This window comes from Culex pipiens, chromosome 3 (assembly GCF_016801865.2).
Source record: "Culex pipiens pallens isolate TS chromosome 3, TS_CPP_V2, whole genome shotgun sequence".
In the NCBI taxonomy this organism is placed as follows: Eukaryota; Metazoa; Arthropoda; class Insecta; order Diptera; family Culicidae; genus Culex; species Culex pipiens.
The window spans coordinates 39637944-39652719 of record NC_068939.1 but is presented as its reverse complement, the minus strand read 5'-3'; the positions used below and the strand labels follow the sequence as shown (position 1 = coordinate 39652719).

General features: G+C 41.0%; 1 protein-coding gene across 3 annotated transcripts in view; it reads right to left on the bottom strand.

Moving 5' to 3' along the window:
- The window catches only part of LOC120427034 (protein dead ringer-like), a 149892-nt gene that overhangs the window by 35261 nt on the left and 99855 nt on the right, over positions 1 to 14776 (bottom strand). For all 3 annotated transcript variants that reach the window (XM_039591863.2, XM_039591861.2, XM_039591862.2), the window contains exon 5: positions 5288 to 5360. In XM_039591863.2, coding sequence (XP_039447797.1) covers positions 5288 to 5360 — 73 coding nt within the window. The remainder of the gene's footprint in view (positions 1 to 5287; positions 5361 to 14776) is intronic.

The following is a 14776-nucleotide window of genomic DNA, read 5'->3' as shown; positions in this document are numbered from 1 at the left end:
GGATTCCAAAAATATTTTTCCCGTTTCTCGGGAAATTTGGACGCCCTACCTCGATTGCTCTCGGATTAGCCAATTTTAATACCAGTTTGGGAGCTCTTTCCTCTCAGTAAGTTGTTCCGCATTTCATGATTCTAAATTTGATTTATCGACTTTGCGTACACAGCAAAATCCGATGGTAAAATCGTATGCAAAAGCATGCACATCACCTTCGTCAAATAAGACACTTAATATTACACGCTGCATGTACAAGTATTGTAAACACAAAAAAAAATGCAACCGACTGGATTCGAACCCAGCACCAGCAGTACGGACTGGCGCCTTAGCCCACTCGGCCATCAGACCGATGAGGAATGGAAAGGATATACGTATATACATATTTCAGGGTGTAAAATCACATTAAACTGCATAAAATAATGCAATATTTATTTTACACCCAGGCCTTTTATACGCAACTGGATTACTACTTTGTTTGCTGTGTATGTAAGAAATGTGAGATTACAGTTTATTCAAAAGAATAAAAAAAAACGATCTTTTCATCAGTAGCCAATTATAGGAAATCTGAATCCAACCAAAACACTCTTCCAAATTCACACACATATTTCACACTTTTCCACACACACAGACAAACTCGGATTCAACTTTCGGGTGTTGATTTAGCTCCGAGATTCCTGGGGCTATAAAATACAAATTTGGGATCGCCCCGGGTCGGGAGATCGCCACCGTGTGGCGGTACATCAAAAAACCACGAAGAGCTCGACCGAAACTAATAAATTTAATATGTAAACAAAAGAGTTTAGGAGGAGAAAATGTTTCACAGTGTAGAGCTCTCTAGTTTTTTTTGGTTGTTTTAGCAGCCAAATCCTTCAATCATCGCTTTTTGAGTCGTTAGTGGGGATTTATTTGTTTGATTCTGCGGGCCTTCAAAATATTCGTTAAAGATGTGGAAAATAAACTCGCAATTTGTGAAACGAGAAGATTTTCCACGCCAAAATTCCCTTGTATTTCTCGAGAATTTCAGTGAATGCAACAAGTCATCTCTTGAAATTCTCCCTTAATCGTAAAACGGCGGCCTTTCCCAAGAAAATCCCCAGAACAATCTTTTATAGCCGTTTAATGTGATTTATAACGAAATCCAACGTTCCCAGAAGAATCCGATCACTGCGGTTGATTGAAATGAAAAATAACACGCTTGATCGTGGAAGATGAGAAAACTCACGATCGAGAGAGGAACGAGAATTACGATCTGCCACTGATGAACCACCTGGCCACCCACGCAAGTGGGTCGTTAAACGTGTTCTGGGTGGGGGGAAAAATCCGTGTTTTCCACAAATATTTTGAAGTCGGTACTTTTGTTCTGAGGTGAGGTGTGTTTACCTCTCGAGTGATTGCACTTTTTTTCTTCTTCGTAATTATCCAAGACTATCAAAAATGGGAACCGAAGCCGATCCCGCTGGTTTGGATCATTCATCGAGGGTGGATAAAAGTGGCTGCACTGAAAAAAATCTACACGTGCCTCATTTGGGGCGGATTTAATGGAATAATTGATAGGGCCAGCTGCGAACACGAATTCCATTCCACGCTGGCAAAAAATGTAGCACAAAATTGTTCCGACTATAATTTATATCGCGATATCAAGGAAATCCACCCACTTTTTCATTTTTTTCCTCTTAAATAATGCAGGGAGAAGCGAAAAAAAAAGCGAACAAGTCAAACGCGACAACAAAACGATAAATGAACTTCTATATCTCACAGAAATATTATGAACGAAAAAAAAAGCGAAAACAAGAAGGTCTGGAACATTGGCTCTAATGGAATTTGTCACATTTTACGAACGAAACGAAATGTGGAATTTGGCCGGCAATCCAGCCAGCGGTGTGGGGGCGATGTAGCGTCATTTGGAGGAAGATTAGGGCTGACATTCGACATGGTGGGTCCCTCAGGGAAAAAAAAGTTGAATCGCATACACGAACGCGAGTTGATAAATTGCTTGATTTGGTTGGATCTCTTTATTCGAGGAGCATGATGGTGAAAGATTATTGAGATCATACTTTAACACATCTTATTTTTTTTTAAGAAATTTAAAAAATTTAGAATATCATATTGAGAAAACCAACACCAAATGCCCAAGTAACAAATTCTCATTACTATTCGAAATGTGAATTTGACCGTCTTCATTCAAGAATCCAACTAAAAAACCCTTGTCAACACTGTGAAACGATAAGGATACTACTCAGCAATATGAAACCTTGAAACCCATATCGGAAATGTCGATTCGAAATGATGAGTCTACAAATTTCTCCAATATCTCAGATCTCGTAATTGAATGACGTACCAAAAAAAGTATCTTCAAAGACGACTTGAATCACTCAACACACACTCCCCATCCCGAACAATCGATTTGTTTACCCGTCGAGGAAAATCCCACTACAGAGACAGCACCGTCGTCTCAAATCCAGTTCACACCCTTCGCGCAAAGGTTTGATCAATGTTTGATTTTTAGTGAATCGTGTACCGCCGCGCTCGTGCCATCGTGTAAACATCCTGACGCGGGGATCCCCCCCACAACCAATTTGAAGAACCGGACTAAGCCAGACATTGTGACGCCGCCGCCGTCCAAAATTCCCAGGAAAGTTTGCGCCGGATTAAACAAATCCCCGGTAGGGGAAAAATTGTGTTACAGATCCAACTTCAAGCAAGTTGCGCACCAACAAGACAAATTGCGTCCAGCTGTTGGCTATAAAATGATGGAGGTTTGGGTAAAGATCAAACGGGATTCCCCGTCACCCCTTCCCCCAGTGTGGACACTTCAAAGAGTGCAAAAGCTGGCATCTTTTTCCGAAAAGCGATCGATTGATATCCAAACTCCGGAATCGCTGCGCGAGAGCGCGTTGAAAGGTGTTGGCCCAACTGTTGCTCTTCAGCTCGCGAGCTGAAGACAAATTACACGTTGATAAATGGCTGGCCGTTACCGGGCGAGATGTTCCGCCTGGCGGGAGGTCCTTACGGGCTGAATCAAGTGGATGGTCTACTTGAGACTCTCGCTTCTTCGGTCCACTTCCGTTGAGATTGATCTTTTGCGGGAAGGGACTTGGAGGTATTCCCTAGAACTTGATCAATATCAAAATGGGGCTTGTATAAGATTGATAACTGAGCGGTGATGAGCTTTGTGGGATCTGGATTAACTGGAACAAGGTCTACAAACTAGAGCTATGAATCTAGAATTGTCCGGAACAATAGTAAACTTGAATTACGGAGGGTCATGCCACTAGAAATCAAGAGAATCCCCGGGCAAACGGTAATAATAAAATTCATGTCATTTCAATAACAAATAGTGTTAAAATAACAGAAAGTGTTATGGAATCTTCTTGAAAAATCAATTTTTGCATAAGAGTTTAATAACAGTTATGTTATCATATTTTTTTTTATTTGTCCGATATTGGTTGAAAGCCAAAACAACTTTGGAATAACATTTTTTGTTATGGAAGAATAACTCCAACTGTTATTGGGATGATAGGATTAGTTGTTAAAATAACAAAAAATAATAACAAATATTTGTTCGAAGAATAACTAAAAATCTTATCAATCTGTTATTCCAATAGCAATCCAATAACAAAAAAAAAACATAACGACGAATAACAAATCTTGTTATAAAAAATGTTATTCTCAAGTTACTTCCGTCTGCTCGGGATCAATGTAACGTCAGGACTTGGAAATCCTGGCCAGCAATTTTCTAAAAAAAATCACTCAGAAGGCAAGACATGGTGCAGCACGATGATGAAAATCTCTCCCAAATTCTCAAAATATCATCAATGAGTCAATGACGATATTTTCATGATTTTCTCTGTTATTTGTAGTAACAGTTTTTATTCATTTTTATATTCACTTCCAAATAGAAAGTGACCTTTCTAAAAAAAATCTCAGTGAAGGTTCATTAAAATTCTTTTTTCACTGCCGATCATGATGTTCAGAATTATTCAAATATTAGGAATCCATCACTGAGAATCATGGAAATCAAAAGTATGACTCATCTTTAATAATTAATCTCCCTGCAATAACTCATCAACTACATCAACATCATCGATCCTTTGTTGCTTGTTTTGCCCATAATCGCCGTACTTTATGACTAGCCTCCGACCGTAGTCCGGAAATCCCTTACTCATCATCGCCGCCCGTCTGGGGCTATTTTACAGTCCCCGCAATCCTCCTGGTATAGGTAAATAGGCACAGGTAGTCCGGGTCTTTGCTGACGACATCACAAAGATAACACAGCCCAAGTTTGCAATGAAACAATAAAATTTATGGAAAATAGCAATCGTCCTCTACCGTGTACCTTTTTTTTCCGGCATACGTGCCATTTCTCGATAATTCAAGCGTCTTCATGAAGTGTACGAAAAAGATACCCGTATCGAGTGAATAAGTACCGGCTACCTGTGCACAGGTATCGGTACCACGATTCGTAGACGACACCCCGAAAGAGAACATGCTAATGCCCGGTCGTCGTCGTCGTCGGAACATCCATCAATCGAAGAACAACGATAAGCCACGAAGCCCAAGGTGAAGACCTTGCACGCCACTAGACTTCGGTTTCTAATTATTTATTAGGGCTTCCTGGAAGCGATATGGTCACTTATAAAATTACGGAGCTGCTTCGGCCGAACCAGGGTTGTCAACATTCCTGCGTGGATTCCACGCAGCTTTGTTGAAAGTTGGCAACCCTGTCCCACTCGGTACTGAAATCCAAGATTTTCACCTTCGAAAGAGGATTAAATTTGTTCTCCTTTTGCCTCCCCTTGAACACGTGGATCGAAGGAGGTGTTCTCAACCCTGTGTGTGTTTCTTCTTGGCGAACCAAGGATCACTCACAGCTTTGATTAATCGATTCGGGAAATGTGTTTTTATTGTGTGAGGGATTGGAGATGAGCAAGAAACCGGTGAACATAAATCAAAATGCTTCTCGAGACAAGCGTGAAACGATACCGGACAGGGCAAAAAAAAACGAGTATTCAATATCGGAATCCCCGAAAACAAGCAATAAAGCAACCATCAATTAAATGTAATAAAAACAAAAACACCCTTCTTTTTCTGCTCATTAAAGAGGTCTAATTGCAAGGGGAAGAAAACTGAAGGGGTGATTGCTAGCAAAAATAATTGAACGTGTACGGAATGATAATGTAAAAAAGGCGAAAATTCGTTTTGTCATCACATCGAAATCAAACAAATCATTAATCACTGAAAAGTAATCAGCTGGTTCAAATAAACGCTTATTTCAAGTTAAAAAAAAACTTACCTCTTTTCTGCATAAACAGAAACAGATCGTCGAGGAACTCTTTCCGCTTGGGATCATCGTTGATTTCGTAGAGCTGCAAAAAAAAAAGAAAGAAAACAACAATTACAAATTGGTCCAATCACGTTAATTTCACACGTATTAATGCTGGCCTTCAGCATTGTGTTTGCCGTAATTTAAAGCAATCACAAATTGCGGAAAACGCAAATTCAGAGGAAAAAAAATATTTCGAAAAAGCAACGATTTAATCGTTGCACTTGCACTTGTTGGAAAAAGGAAGCACACAAAAACTGCACAAACGCTCATTTCAGCCGTAATTGCGATTGGCAGCGCATTAAACTTATTTAAATTTATTGCGTGCTCGGAAAAATTATTGTAGCCTATCCTTTGGCCCCGGACTCTCGCAGCTCGACTTTATCGGCTCTGCCGTGGCGCTCTACAATTAATTCAGAGTACGAGTTGTCGGGTTCCAAGGTTCCCAAGTGCATAATTTGTGTGTAAAATTGGATATAAAAAACACACCCAGGTGGAGCTGGTAACCCTGCTTGCAGAGCGAAGGAAAATTGCCACTTTTCATGGGCTTTTGTGTTGGTGCAGGTGCAGGAAAAGCTCCAGGTTCTTAAAGTTTTGTTGTTGTGTAAAACGCTTGGTGAAATGATTGTGTTATGCCGTTATGAGATTGATTCGAGATAAAGAACCTTTGAGTGACTGTTCTCAGACATTAGATTCGAGATAACGCTTAACTTTGTGGCATTCTTGATTAGCTACCAATTATTGCATGTGCTACACATGTCGCTACCAATGTTTGCTACCATGAATATATTGGTAGCAATTCAATGGAATTTCAAGATCCTTGTAGCAACTCTTAAGAGATTGGATGACTTGGTAGTGATATGAATATGGCCGTCACGATGTAGTGCTACCAAGAGTGTAGTATTTCAAAAAATCACGAAAATCCACGTTTGATACCAATATTTTCATGAGTTTCAAGTCGTTACCAATGCAAACAAGGTATTTGTGAACTGCTACCAACGAAAAAGTTTATAATTTGAACGCTTTTTTGTAATTGCCATCTATCAAAGATAAGCCTGCTTAACAGCTATTCTCGAACGATAAATGAATATGCTTAATCACATGCTACTAAATCCCTGGTTCCGTTACCAACTTTCAAAGCACATTACGTATTGCTAACTTCCTCACTCCGTCCCTGTCAATCGTTTGCCAACTTTGTACGAACCCCGATATCTCCCGATACCTTCAAGTTGACAAATCATGACTAAGTGTTGCTCAATTTCGTCCCCCAAAAATAAACCTCTCTCCACCGCGGCTCAAATTACGGCGCACTAGAGGCAAATTTCCCCGAAAAATCCAAATTGAATGATTGACTATCGTCAATCCCGCGCGGTGGCGTGTCATCGCCACGGTTGAGTGATGAACCAACAAACAAACCGAGTGGCAGCGAAAACCAAAAACTTCAAGAAGAGACCCCCGGAGGTCACCCGCAAAGTTTTTTCTCAGTTAATGTTGTCGCATTTGGAGTATCTCGCAAAACCCGCGGGTGACGCTGTCATTAAGATCAGTCGATCAATCGGGAGTTCCCCATCCTCAGTAGAAGTGGACGGACATCTCACTTTGGTTGACGAAATGCCGCTTGGAGTTCCAATACTGACGGACACATCCTGTCGAATCGGGCCGCGCGCGTGGAGACATTCGTTGTAATTATAGAAAAAAAAAGAAATCTTGGATGTTTGATGGTACCGGCTGACGACTAATGAGGAGGGGCACGATTGACCAACGCCGAAAGGTGTCACCGCCGCTGGTGACGACTTGGGATCGTGGAGGTTGACAATTGGATGAGCTCGGTAGGGGTTTTCCGGCAGAATTGGATGGTTTTCGTAACATTGAGGTTATGTAAGTATTTTTCCAATTTCAGGGAGATATCTGGCTTAAGAAAATCGGACTATCGAATATTCCAACAATGGATCACAGAGTACTGGTAACTTTTGGTAGCGAATAAAATAATGTTGAGAATCTCATATTTACTCTTTTCAGATTGTATTTCCAGAGCTTGGGTAGCGACCCAAAACCGTCGTAAAACTGTTGGTAGCAAGTCAAGAAGAATTACGAAGCGACACAAAATCCTTTATTAAAAGCGACTTAGAATGGCTACCAAACTTTGGTAACAGGCATGGATGAATTTCCAGAGTTTAAGTGGCGATCCAAAAGTCCGATTCAGGAAGGTTGTATTGTATCAAGACACTTTGCTGTTAGCGACTCAGGGTTGCTCCCAAATATTGGTAACGAACTAGGAGATTTTTTAATGCTTCAATAGTAAACCAGAACGATCGTAACTCACCATCAACTATTAGTGCCTCAGAGTAGCTTAAAAATTGTTGGTAACGGACAAGAAAGAATTCCCCGATTATTGGTAGCGAACCAAAACAATCGTAGAACTTGGCAGCGGTCCCCCACGAAGGGACTAAAAATCCCCTGATGTTAATTACCCAGATGGGTTACCAAACGTTGGTAACGGTTATGGATGAATTTCCAGAGCTCTGGTGTAACTATTGGTAACCGATCAGAAATCTTGTAGCCAGTCAAGTTATTCTTCTGTTAGCAACTCAGGGTTGCTTCCAACCGTCGGCCGTGACTCGTAAGTATTAACAATAATTCAGTGATAGCGACCCTGACTGGCTACCAAACTTTGGTACAAAAACAAAGAATTAAGAGCATTGGTAGCAAACCTGTGCAGTCCCCACGTTTGCTACCAATGCTTTAGACATTAAAGCGGGCTTGAGAAATTCATTTTTGGTATTACCAAAGTTTGGTAGCCTTATTTGCTACCAATGCTCTGAGTCGCTACCACTAAATTATTGTTCATTGTTGCTATGTTGTGCAATTGTTGACAGCAATTCGGAAACCTCGCAGGGCCTCATGAGCCTTTACCGTCAATGACTCAGAGCGGGTACCAAACTTCAGTACCAACCAAGAATTAATTTCTAGAGCATTGGTAGCAAACCAGGCTACCAAACTTTGGTAATAGCCTGAAACTTTGGCAATAGCCTGATTTGCTACCAATAGTCTAGAAATTAATTCTTGGTCGTTACCAAAGTTTGGTAGTCACTCTGAGTCGCAAGCACTTTATTATGGTTAATTGTTGCTTTGCTGTGCAACTATTGACAGCGATTTGAAAACCTCTCAGGGCCTCAAGATCCTTTACTGTTAGTGATTCAGAGCGGCTACCAAACTTTGGTAACGATCGAAAATTCATTCCTAGAAGGAACCAACGGGGCAAGATGAAAAATTGCTAGCAAATCAGGATATTACCAAAGTTTCAAGCTATTACCAAAGTTTGGTAGTCTGGTTTGCTACCAATGCTTTAGAAATAAATTCTTGTTTGATACTAAAGTTTGGTACCCGCTCTGAGTCACTAATTGAATTTCACTGAATCAATTTCTAGAGCATTGGTAGCAAACTAAGTCAAAGGCCAAACTTTGGTAATGACCAAGAATTAATTTCTAAAACATTGGTAGCATATGAAGGGACTGCACATGTTTGCTACCAATGCTCTTGATTGTTTGTCTCTACAGTCAACCGTGAATTGTTAGAACATTGGTAGCGAACAAGAAGAAGGAATTAGGAACCTCACAGTTGCTCAAGATCCTATCCTGTGAGTGACTCGGGGTGGCTACCAAACTTTGGAAACGGAAAATTATTAATTGCTAACAAACTTTGGTAACTGACAAGGAATATTTTCAGAAGTCGAGATCATTATTGTTACCGATTCAGCTAGTAGTAACTCAACATAATTTACAGTTAGTTACATAGGCTACCAAATGGTGGTAACGAGCAGATTAATTTTCAGAGTAGTGGTAGTAAAGTGAAAAGATTGTGGATGTCGGTTTTGGATCCTCATTCCGATTTAAAATCCTTTTCTGTTAGCGACTCAGAACTGCTTCCAAACTTTGGTAACGGACGAGGATGAATTTTTAGAGCATTGGTAACGAGACAGAGATCCCTGCTACTATTGATAGCGATTCAGGAGCTCCGTAGCGATTCAAAATCATTTACTGTTGAGTACTCAGGATGGCTACCAGACGTTGGTAACGGGCAAAGATAAATTTAAAAAGTGATGGTAGTGAACTGGAATGACCGTTGAATTATTGGTAGCGATTTCGAAACCTCGAAGCGACTCCAAATAATTTACTGTTGGTTACTAAGAGTGGTTACCAAACGTTGGTAACAAACAAGGATGAGTTTCTAGAGTATTGGTAGCAAACCAAAAAACCGAGGAATATTGTTATCACTTCAAGACGCTGAATACGATTAAAAGTCGCTACCAAACTTTGGTAGTGACCAAGGTTAAATTGGTAGCGAAGTAAATGCTGAGCTATTTTTTAATTATTTTCTAGAAGAACCAAATAAATGTCTCTCTACCCTAACTTCACCACCTTTCATCGGTAATTGTTTTTGATGGTTTCGGGGCGTACGGCCGGCCTTGCCCGGCAACGCCAAGCCCCAATTGGGCAAAATAATTGCCCTTTTTCGAAGCGGAAACACTCGTCATTGCATGCAACTTGAACAAAATTACAAGCAAAAACTTCAGCAAGAGCTACTGGTCACGATATTTGGAATTTGTGGGCCCCGGGGGCTAAAGGTGGAATTTTCGGTTTGAAAATTTGTACTTTTAATTTGAATTAACTCAAGTCAGCTCTTTATTCGTTGAAATTTGACAAACTAGGTCATATTCACATATTTTTTCCAGTCAACAATTGCCGGCATTGGCGGTGGAGCATAAAATATTAACACTAATTGAATGTAAAACACTTTGCAAGTTTTATTGCACCCTAGCTGCTGCTGCTACCAAAGTCGTGTGATACCGTGTGCGAGAGTTTAGTCATAACAACTGAACGCAAACCGAATTGCACCCGTATGCCATAAAGTACGGTTGAGTTGAGTTGAGCGTTTCGTGTTGTGTACCTGTCGTCTCACTGAGTCGCAAGCAGGGAAAATATATAACAAAACTGCTGGCACCACACTCTTTGATAACGCAAATATTATGATTAATGCGATTTTAATTTCCTCACTCTTTGAGGAGAGTTGTGCGCTGGTTGGGAAAAAGTGCGTGCCCGAGAAGGTGCGATTAATTACTTTATTATCTGTGAACACATTTTTTTTAAAGGGAGTGCGCGCGCAGAGAAAAGTGAAATTTTGACGTAACGGAATTCGTAGACGCGCCACCGCTTTGCGGTTTTGCGCGCCACCATGAGAAATTGAAATTGCGGTTTTGAGATAGTATTTTTTACCCAACTTAACGTAACTTTGTTTCGCCGTGCAGCAGCATCGCAGGAGGGGGGCAACGAAGGTGGAAGAAAGCATTTATTTTGACTTTTGGGGACATGGGAAATGTAAATCGACGAGACGAAGAGTACAGAAGAAGTAAGAAAACACGCCATGTAAATATGTGTCAAGTGACAATCGTTTTGGTTCGGGTTGAGAAATGCATGAATGGTGTGTGTGAGAGAGAGAAGGGGAGAGAAAATTGTGTGTACTTAATTGTGTAACACTTTTAAACCGCATCATAATTGTTTGGAAATGCGTTGAATGGTGCTGGACCGTGGGAAACGGTACCATTTTTGTGCCAATATTGAACGGTAAAATGGTAATACAGAGACGTCATTGATGTGACGGATTTGACTCTTTTCACGGAAAGTACTTACAGGCCTCGTCGAAGACAAACTGGAAACGGTCGAAACGTCAACCCCGTTTTTCAGGCTTTCTTAACTAGTCTACTTCAGGGACATCTAGTAGCTAATTGATGAACCACGACTTTCGTACAAAACTTGCATGCAAGATTGACTTCAATGACCAGCGGCATCTAGTGGCGAGTAGATGAAACTTAGTAAATCGTACAGCTAACGAACTTTGAAGTCATTTTTCGGTTCAAAATTCTTGGAAATTTACGCATGAAATGTTCAGCCTACCCTCAACTTTCAAACTCCTCCTTTTACAACATTGTTTTGATCAAAACGTATAATTAAATTTATGGAGATAATTCATAAAAATGCGAGTCAAGGCACCATCGTTAAACCCGAATTCGCACATTTCCCCTCTCACTGAACTCTTGACAGAAGACCAGAGCCGGGAGACGACGAGCCGTCTGTGGGTTCGCAACATAAAATCATAACCCCATTCGCAACCTGGCGCAAGGGTTCAGCACATGTGAATTTGCACGCTTGCCCACACACACAGCCACAGAGAGTGCAACAACATAACCTTTGAAGAATTTCTGCTGCACCGCCCCCTCCGACGGTTGCTTTTATGACCCAACGGTAGGGTTCTACCTTTGAAAAGGGCGGTTCATTCATCACACAAGTTGGAAATCCATAAAATTATAAAATTTATACGAAAATTATTGCCACACTCTGAAAAACTGGCCAATTTTCTCAACGCGCTCGCGCGAAATGTGATGACTTTTCCCCAGAGAGTAGAACGTCAAAAGGAGGGGCGGGGGTTAAGTCACTTACAGTTTTAGCACTTTTGAGAAGTGCTCATCAGAACGTAACCAACAAAACGGTGCACAGTTCTTCCCGCAGACTATGGCGGTAATAAATGAATGAATAAATTATATTAAATTTAAGGGAACGCATGGCGGCGGCAAGTTCTGTTGGGCCCACAACATGTTCTGCGAAACGGCCAACCAACCAGCAAGGTGGTCCGCGATATCCGATTACCGGACCGTATCGGATTGGTGCAGCCCCCAAGTGCACGGGGTGTGATTTATGGCAAATGGCACTTTCGAGCGAATAGCTCTCTCCGACCACTCGGACGTCCGTAAAATTTGTACCGATTGTAATGGTTTCTGGGGTGTCTAATGCGCGCTAACTCGGACAGATCATAGAGAAATCCTAATTGGGTTCAAAGCGATAATAGATGCACTTTGACCCTGGCGAAGACAAATTGGAAACGGTCGAAACGTCGTTTACCTTCAAATATGCGCCAGCGACATCTTGTAGCGAATAGTCGAACCACGACTTTCATGCGAAACTTGCATGCAAGATCGACGGTAACAACCAGCGACATCTAGTAGCGAGTAGATAAAGCTCAGCAAATCGTTCAGCAATTAAGAAGTTTGCCGTGCTACGATTGAAATTGATTTGAGAACACGCTACATCTGAACCGAAAGCCCTCAAAAGGCCTTTCACCGCATGAGACATCTGCGACCAAGCCGAAGATTATGTCCGGCAATTTACCCCCCTCTCATCCGGGCGACCATCAGAAAAAGCCAGTTCTTCACTATAATATTGACACATCGACACCGTGTCTTCTTCGACAGACAAATCCCGGCGACGACGACGACGAGAGAAAGAAGCAGGGAAGCGGAATAAATGCCGCTAAATCGCCTCAATTTATCCCCCGGGGCTGACACAAACCTGTTCCAATCCTGGGACGCAGCTCAAAGGATGGGAATCCTTCGGCGGATAATTTCTTTTCTCACTTTCGTTTCGAGACGATGGACCCGTGTTGGATGTTTGCACAGCATGGGGCGATGCGTCTCGAGACGGCTCACACAACTCGATGATGTTTATTCAATTAAGATCGAAGGAAAAGCCAACTGCTGAGCTGCACGAGGGTCTGCGTCTGGTAATTTATAGGATTCTCACAGAACCACACCGTAATTAATGTGTATCTCAGTGAGCAAATTGTTGTGATTATAGTCCTATTATGGTTATTATACGGGAGTCTGATCTCCTTGAGAAGCTCTTGAAGGAGAGGGACTTCTGGTCGGTCACGCGAACTCGTTGGCCGCTTTGATGGATTTATCGTCCTAGCGATGAATGAATCGCTTCGTTTTGGGCTTAATTGGATGTAGTTTTGGTGGGAATCGAGATTTTTGAGTTCGTCACGCAATCCATTGATATTTAAAATTGAGATGATTCGCCGCTAAAAAATAAGCTAAAATAAAAAAAAGTCGCCAAGTCAAGTCGCGAACGCTTAAAACTTCATTTCTCTTTGGATCTGTCAAAAAATTAGCAAACATCTTTGGATCTCATCATGCAAACCGTGAATATTTTCACAAAAAATTAGCAAAAATCAGAAAAAAGTCATTTCATTTAAAACATCATTTCTCTTTCACAACGTCTTGAGAACTTCTTACGATCTTAAGCAAAAAATTAAAAAAAGGTCGCCAAGTCTACCGCGAACGCTTATGTCGCAATACTCTTTGTATCTTTGGATCTCATGATGCAAACCATTTATATTTTAAATTGAGATGATTCAATTGCCAAAAAATGAGCAAAAATCCGAAAAAAGTCGCCAAGTCAAGTCGCAAACGCTGAAAACATCATTTCTTTTTCACAACGCCGAACTGCTTAAGATATTGAACAAACATCAGAAAAATGACGCCTAGTCTAGTCGCGAACGCTAAAAATCTCATTTCTAATGGAACTTTAGAACTCACCATGCAATTCATTAGTTTTTAAAATTGAAATGATCCGCTTGCCAAAAACAATCAAATATCAGAAAAAAGTCGCCAAGTCTAGTCGCGAACGCTGAAAATCTTTGATGAAATCCATTGATATTTTAAATTGAGATGTTTTGTTCGACAAAAAACAAGCAAACAATAGGAAAAAAAAGTCGCCAAGTCTAGTCGCAAACGCTGAAAATCTCATTTCTGTTTGGATCTTTGGATTTCATCTTGAAATCCATTGATATTTTAATTTGAGATGATTCGCTCATCAGAAAAGCAAGCAAAAATTAAAAAGAAAGTCGCCAAGTCTAGTCGCTAACGCTTAAAATCAAATTTCTCTTTAGAACTTTGGAACTCATCATGCAAATAATTGATTTTGAGTCACGTGCCAAAAACAATCAAATATCTGAAAAAAGGGGCCAAGACAAGTCGCGAACGCTTAAATCTCATTTCTATTTGAATCTTTATATCTCATCATGAAATCCATTGATATTTTAATTTGAGTTTGAGAAAAAAAAGTCGCCAAGTCTAGTCGCGAACGCTAAAAATCTCATTTCTGTTTCAATCTATGGATCTCATCATGATATCCATTGATATTTTAATTTGAGATGCAAAAATTAGAAAATCAAGCAAAAATCAGAAAAAAGTCGCCAAGTCTAGTCGCGACCGCTGAAAATCTCATTTCTCTCCCTCAGCGTCTTCAGAACTTCTTCAGAGCAAGCGAAAAATGATGGAAATCGCCGATCCGACCCGCTTTGACCCTGCCGGGTCAACCTTCCGCGAGAGAGAGACTTCCCGCGCAACCGACAATTTCAATTTTAATGAAAGTAAAACAAAGGGGGGAGCGCGCAGTCTTCAACTGAGCTTACAGCGCGGTAAGAAAATGAAGGCCAAAGCGAAGCGAAAGATAAATTTATATTAAAAACATTTTATACACAGACGTACACACACACACGTGAGCCTGGTGCTTTCCGCGGCCGCGCCTCGCCGTGACATGGCCGTGGCCCCTCGCGAGAGGCGTG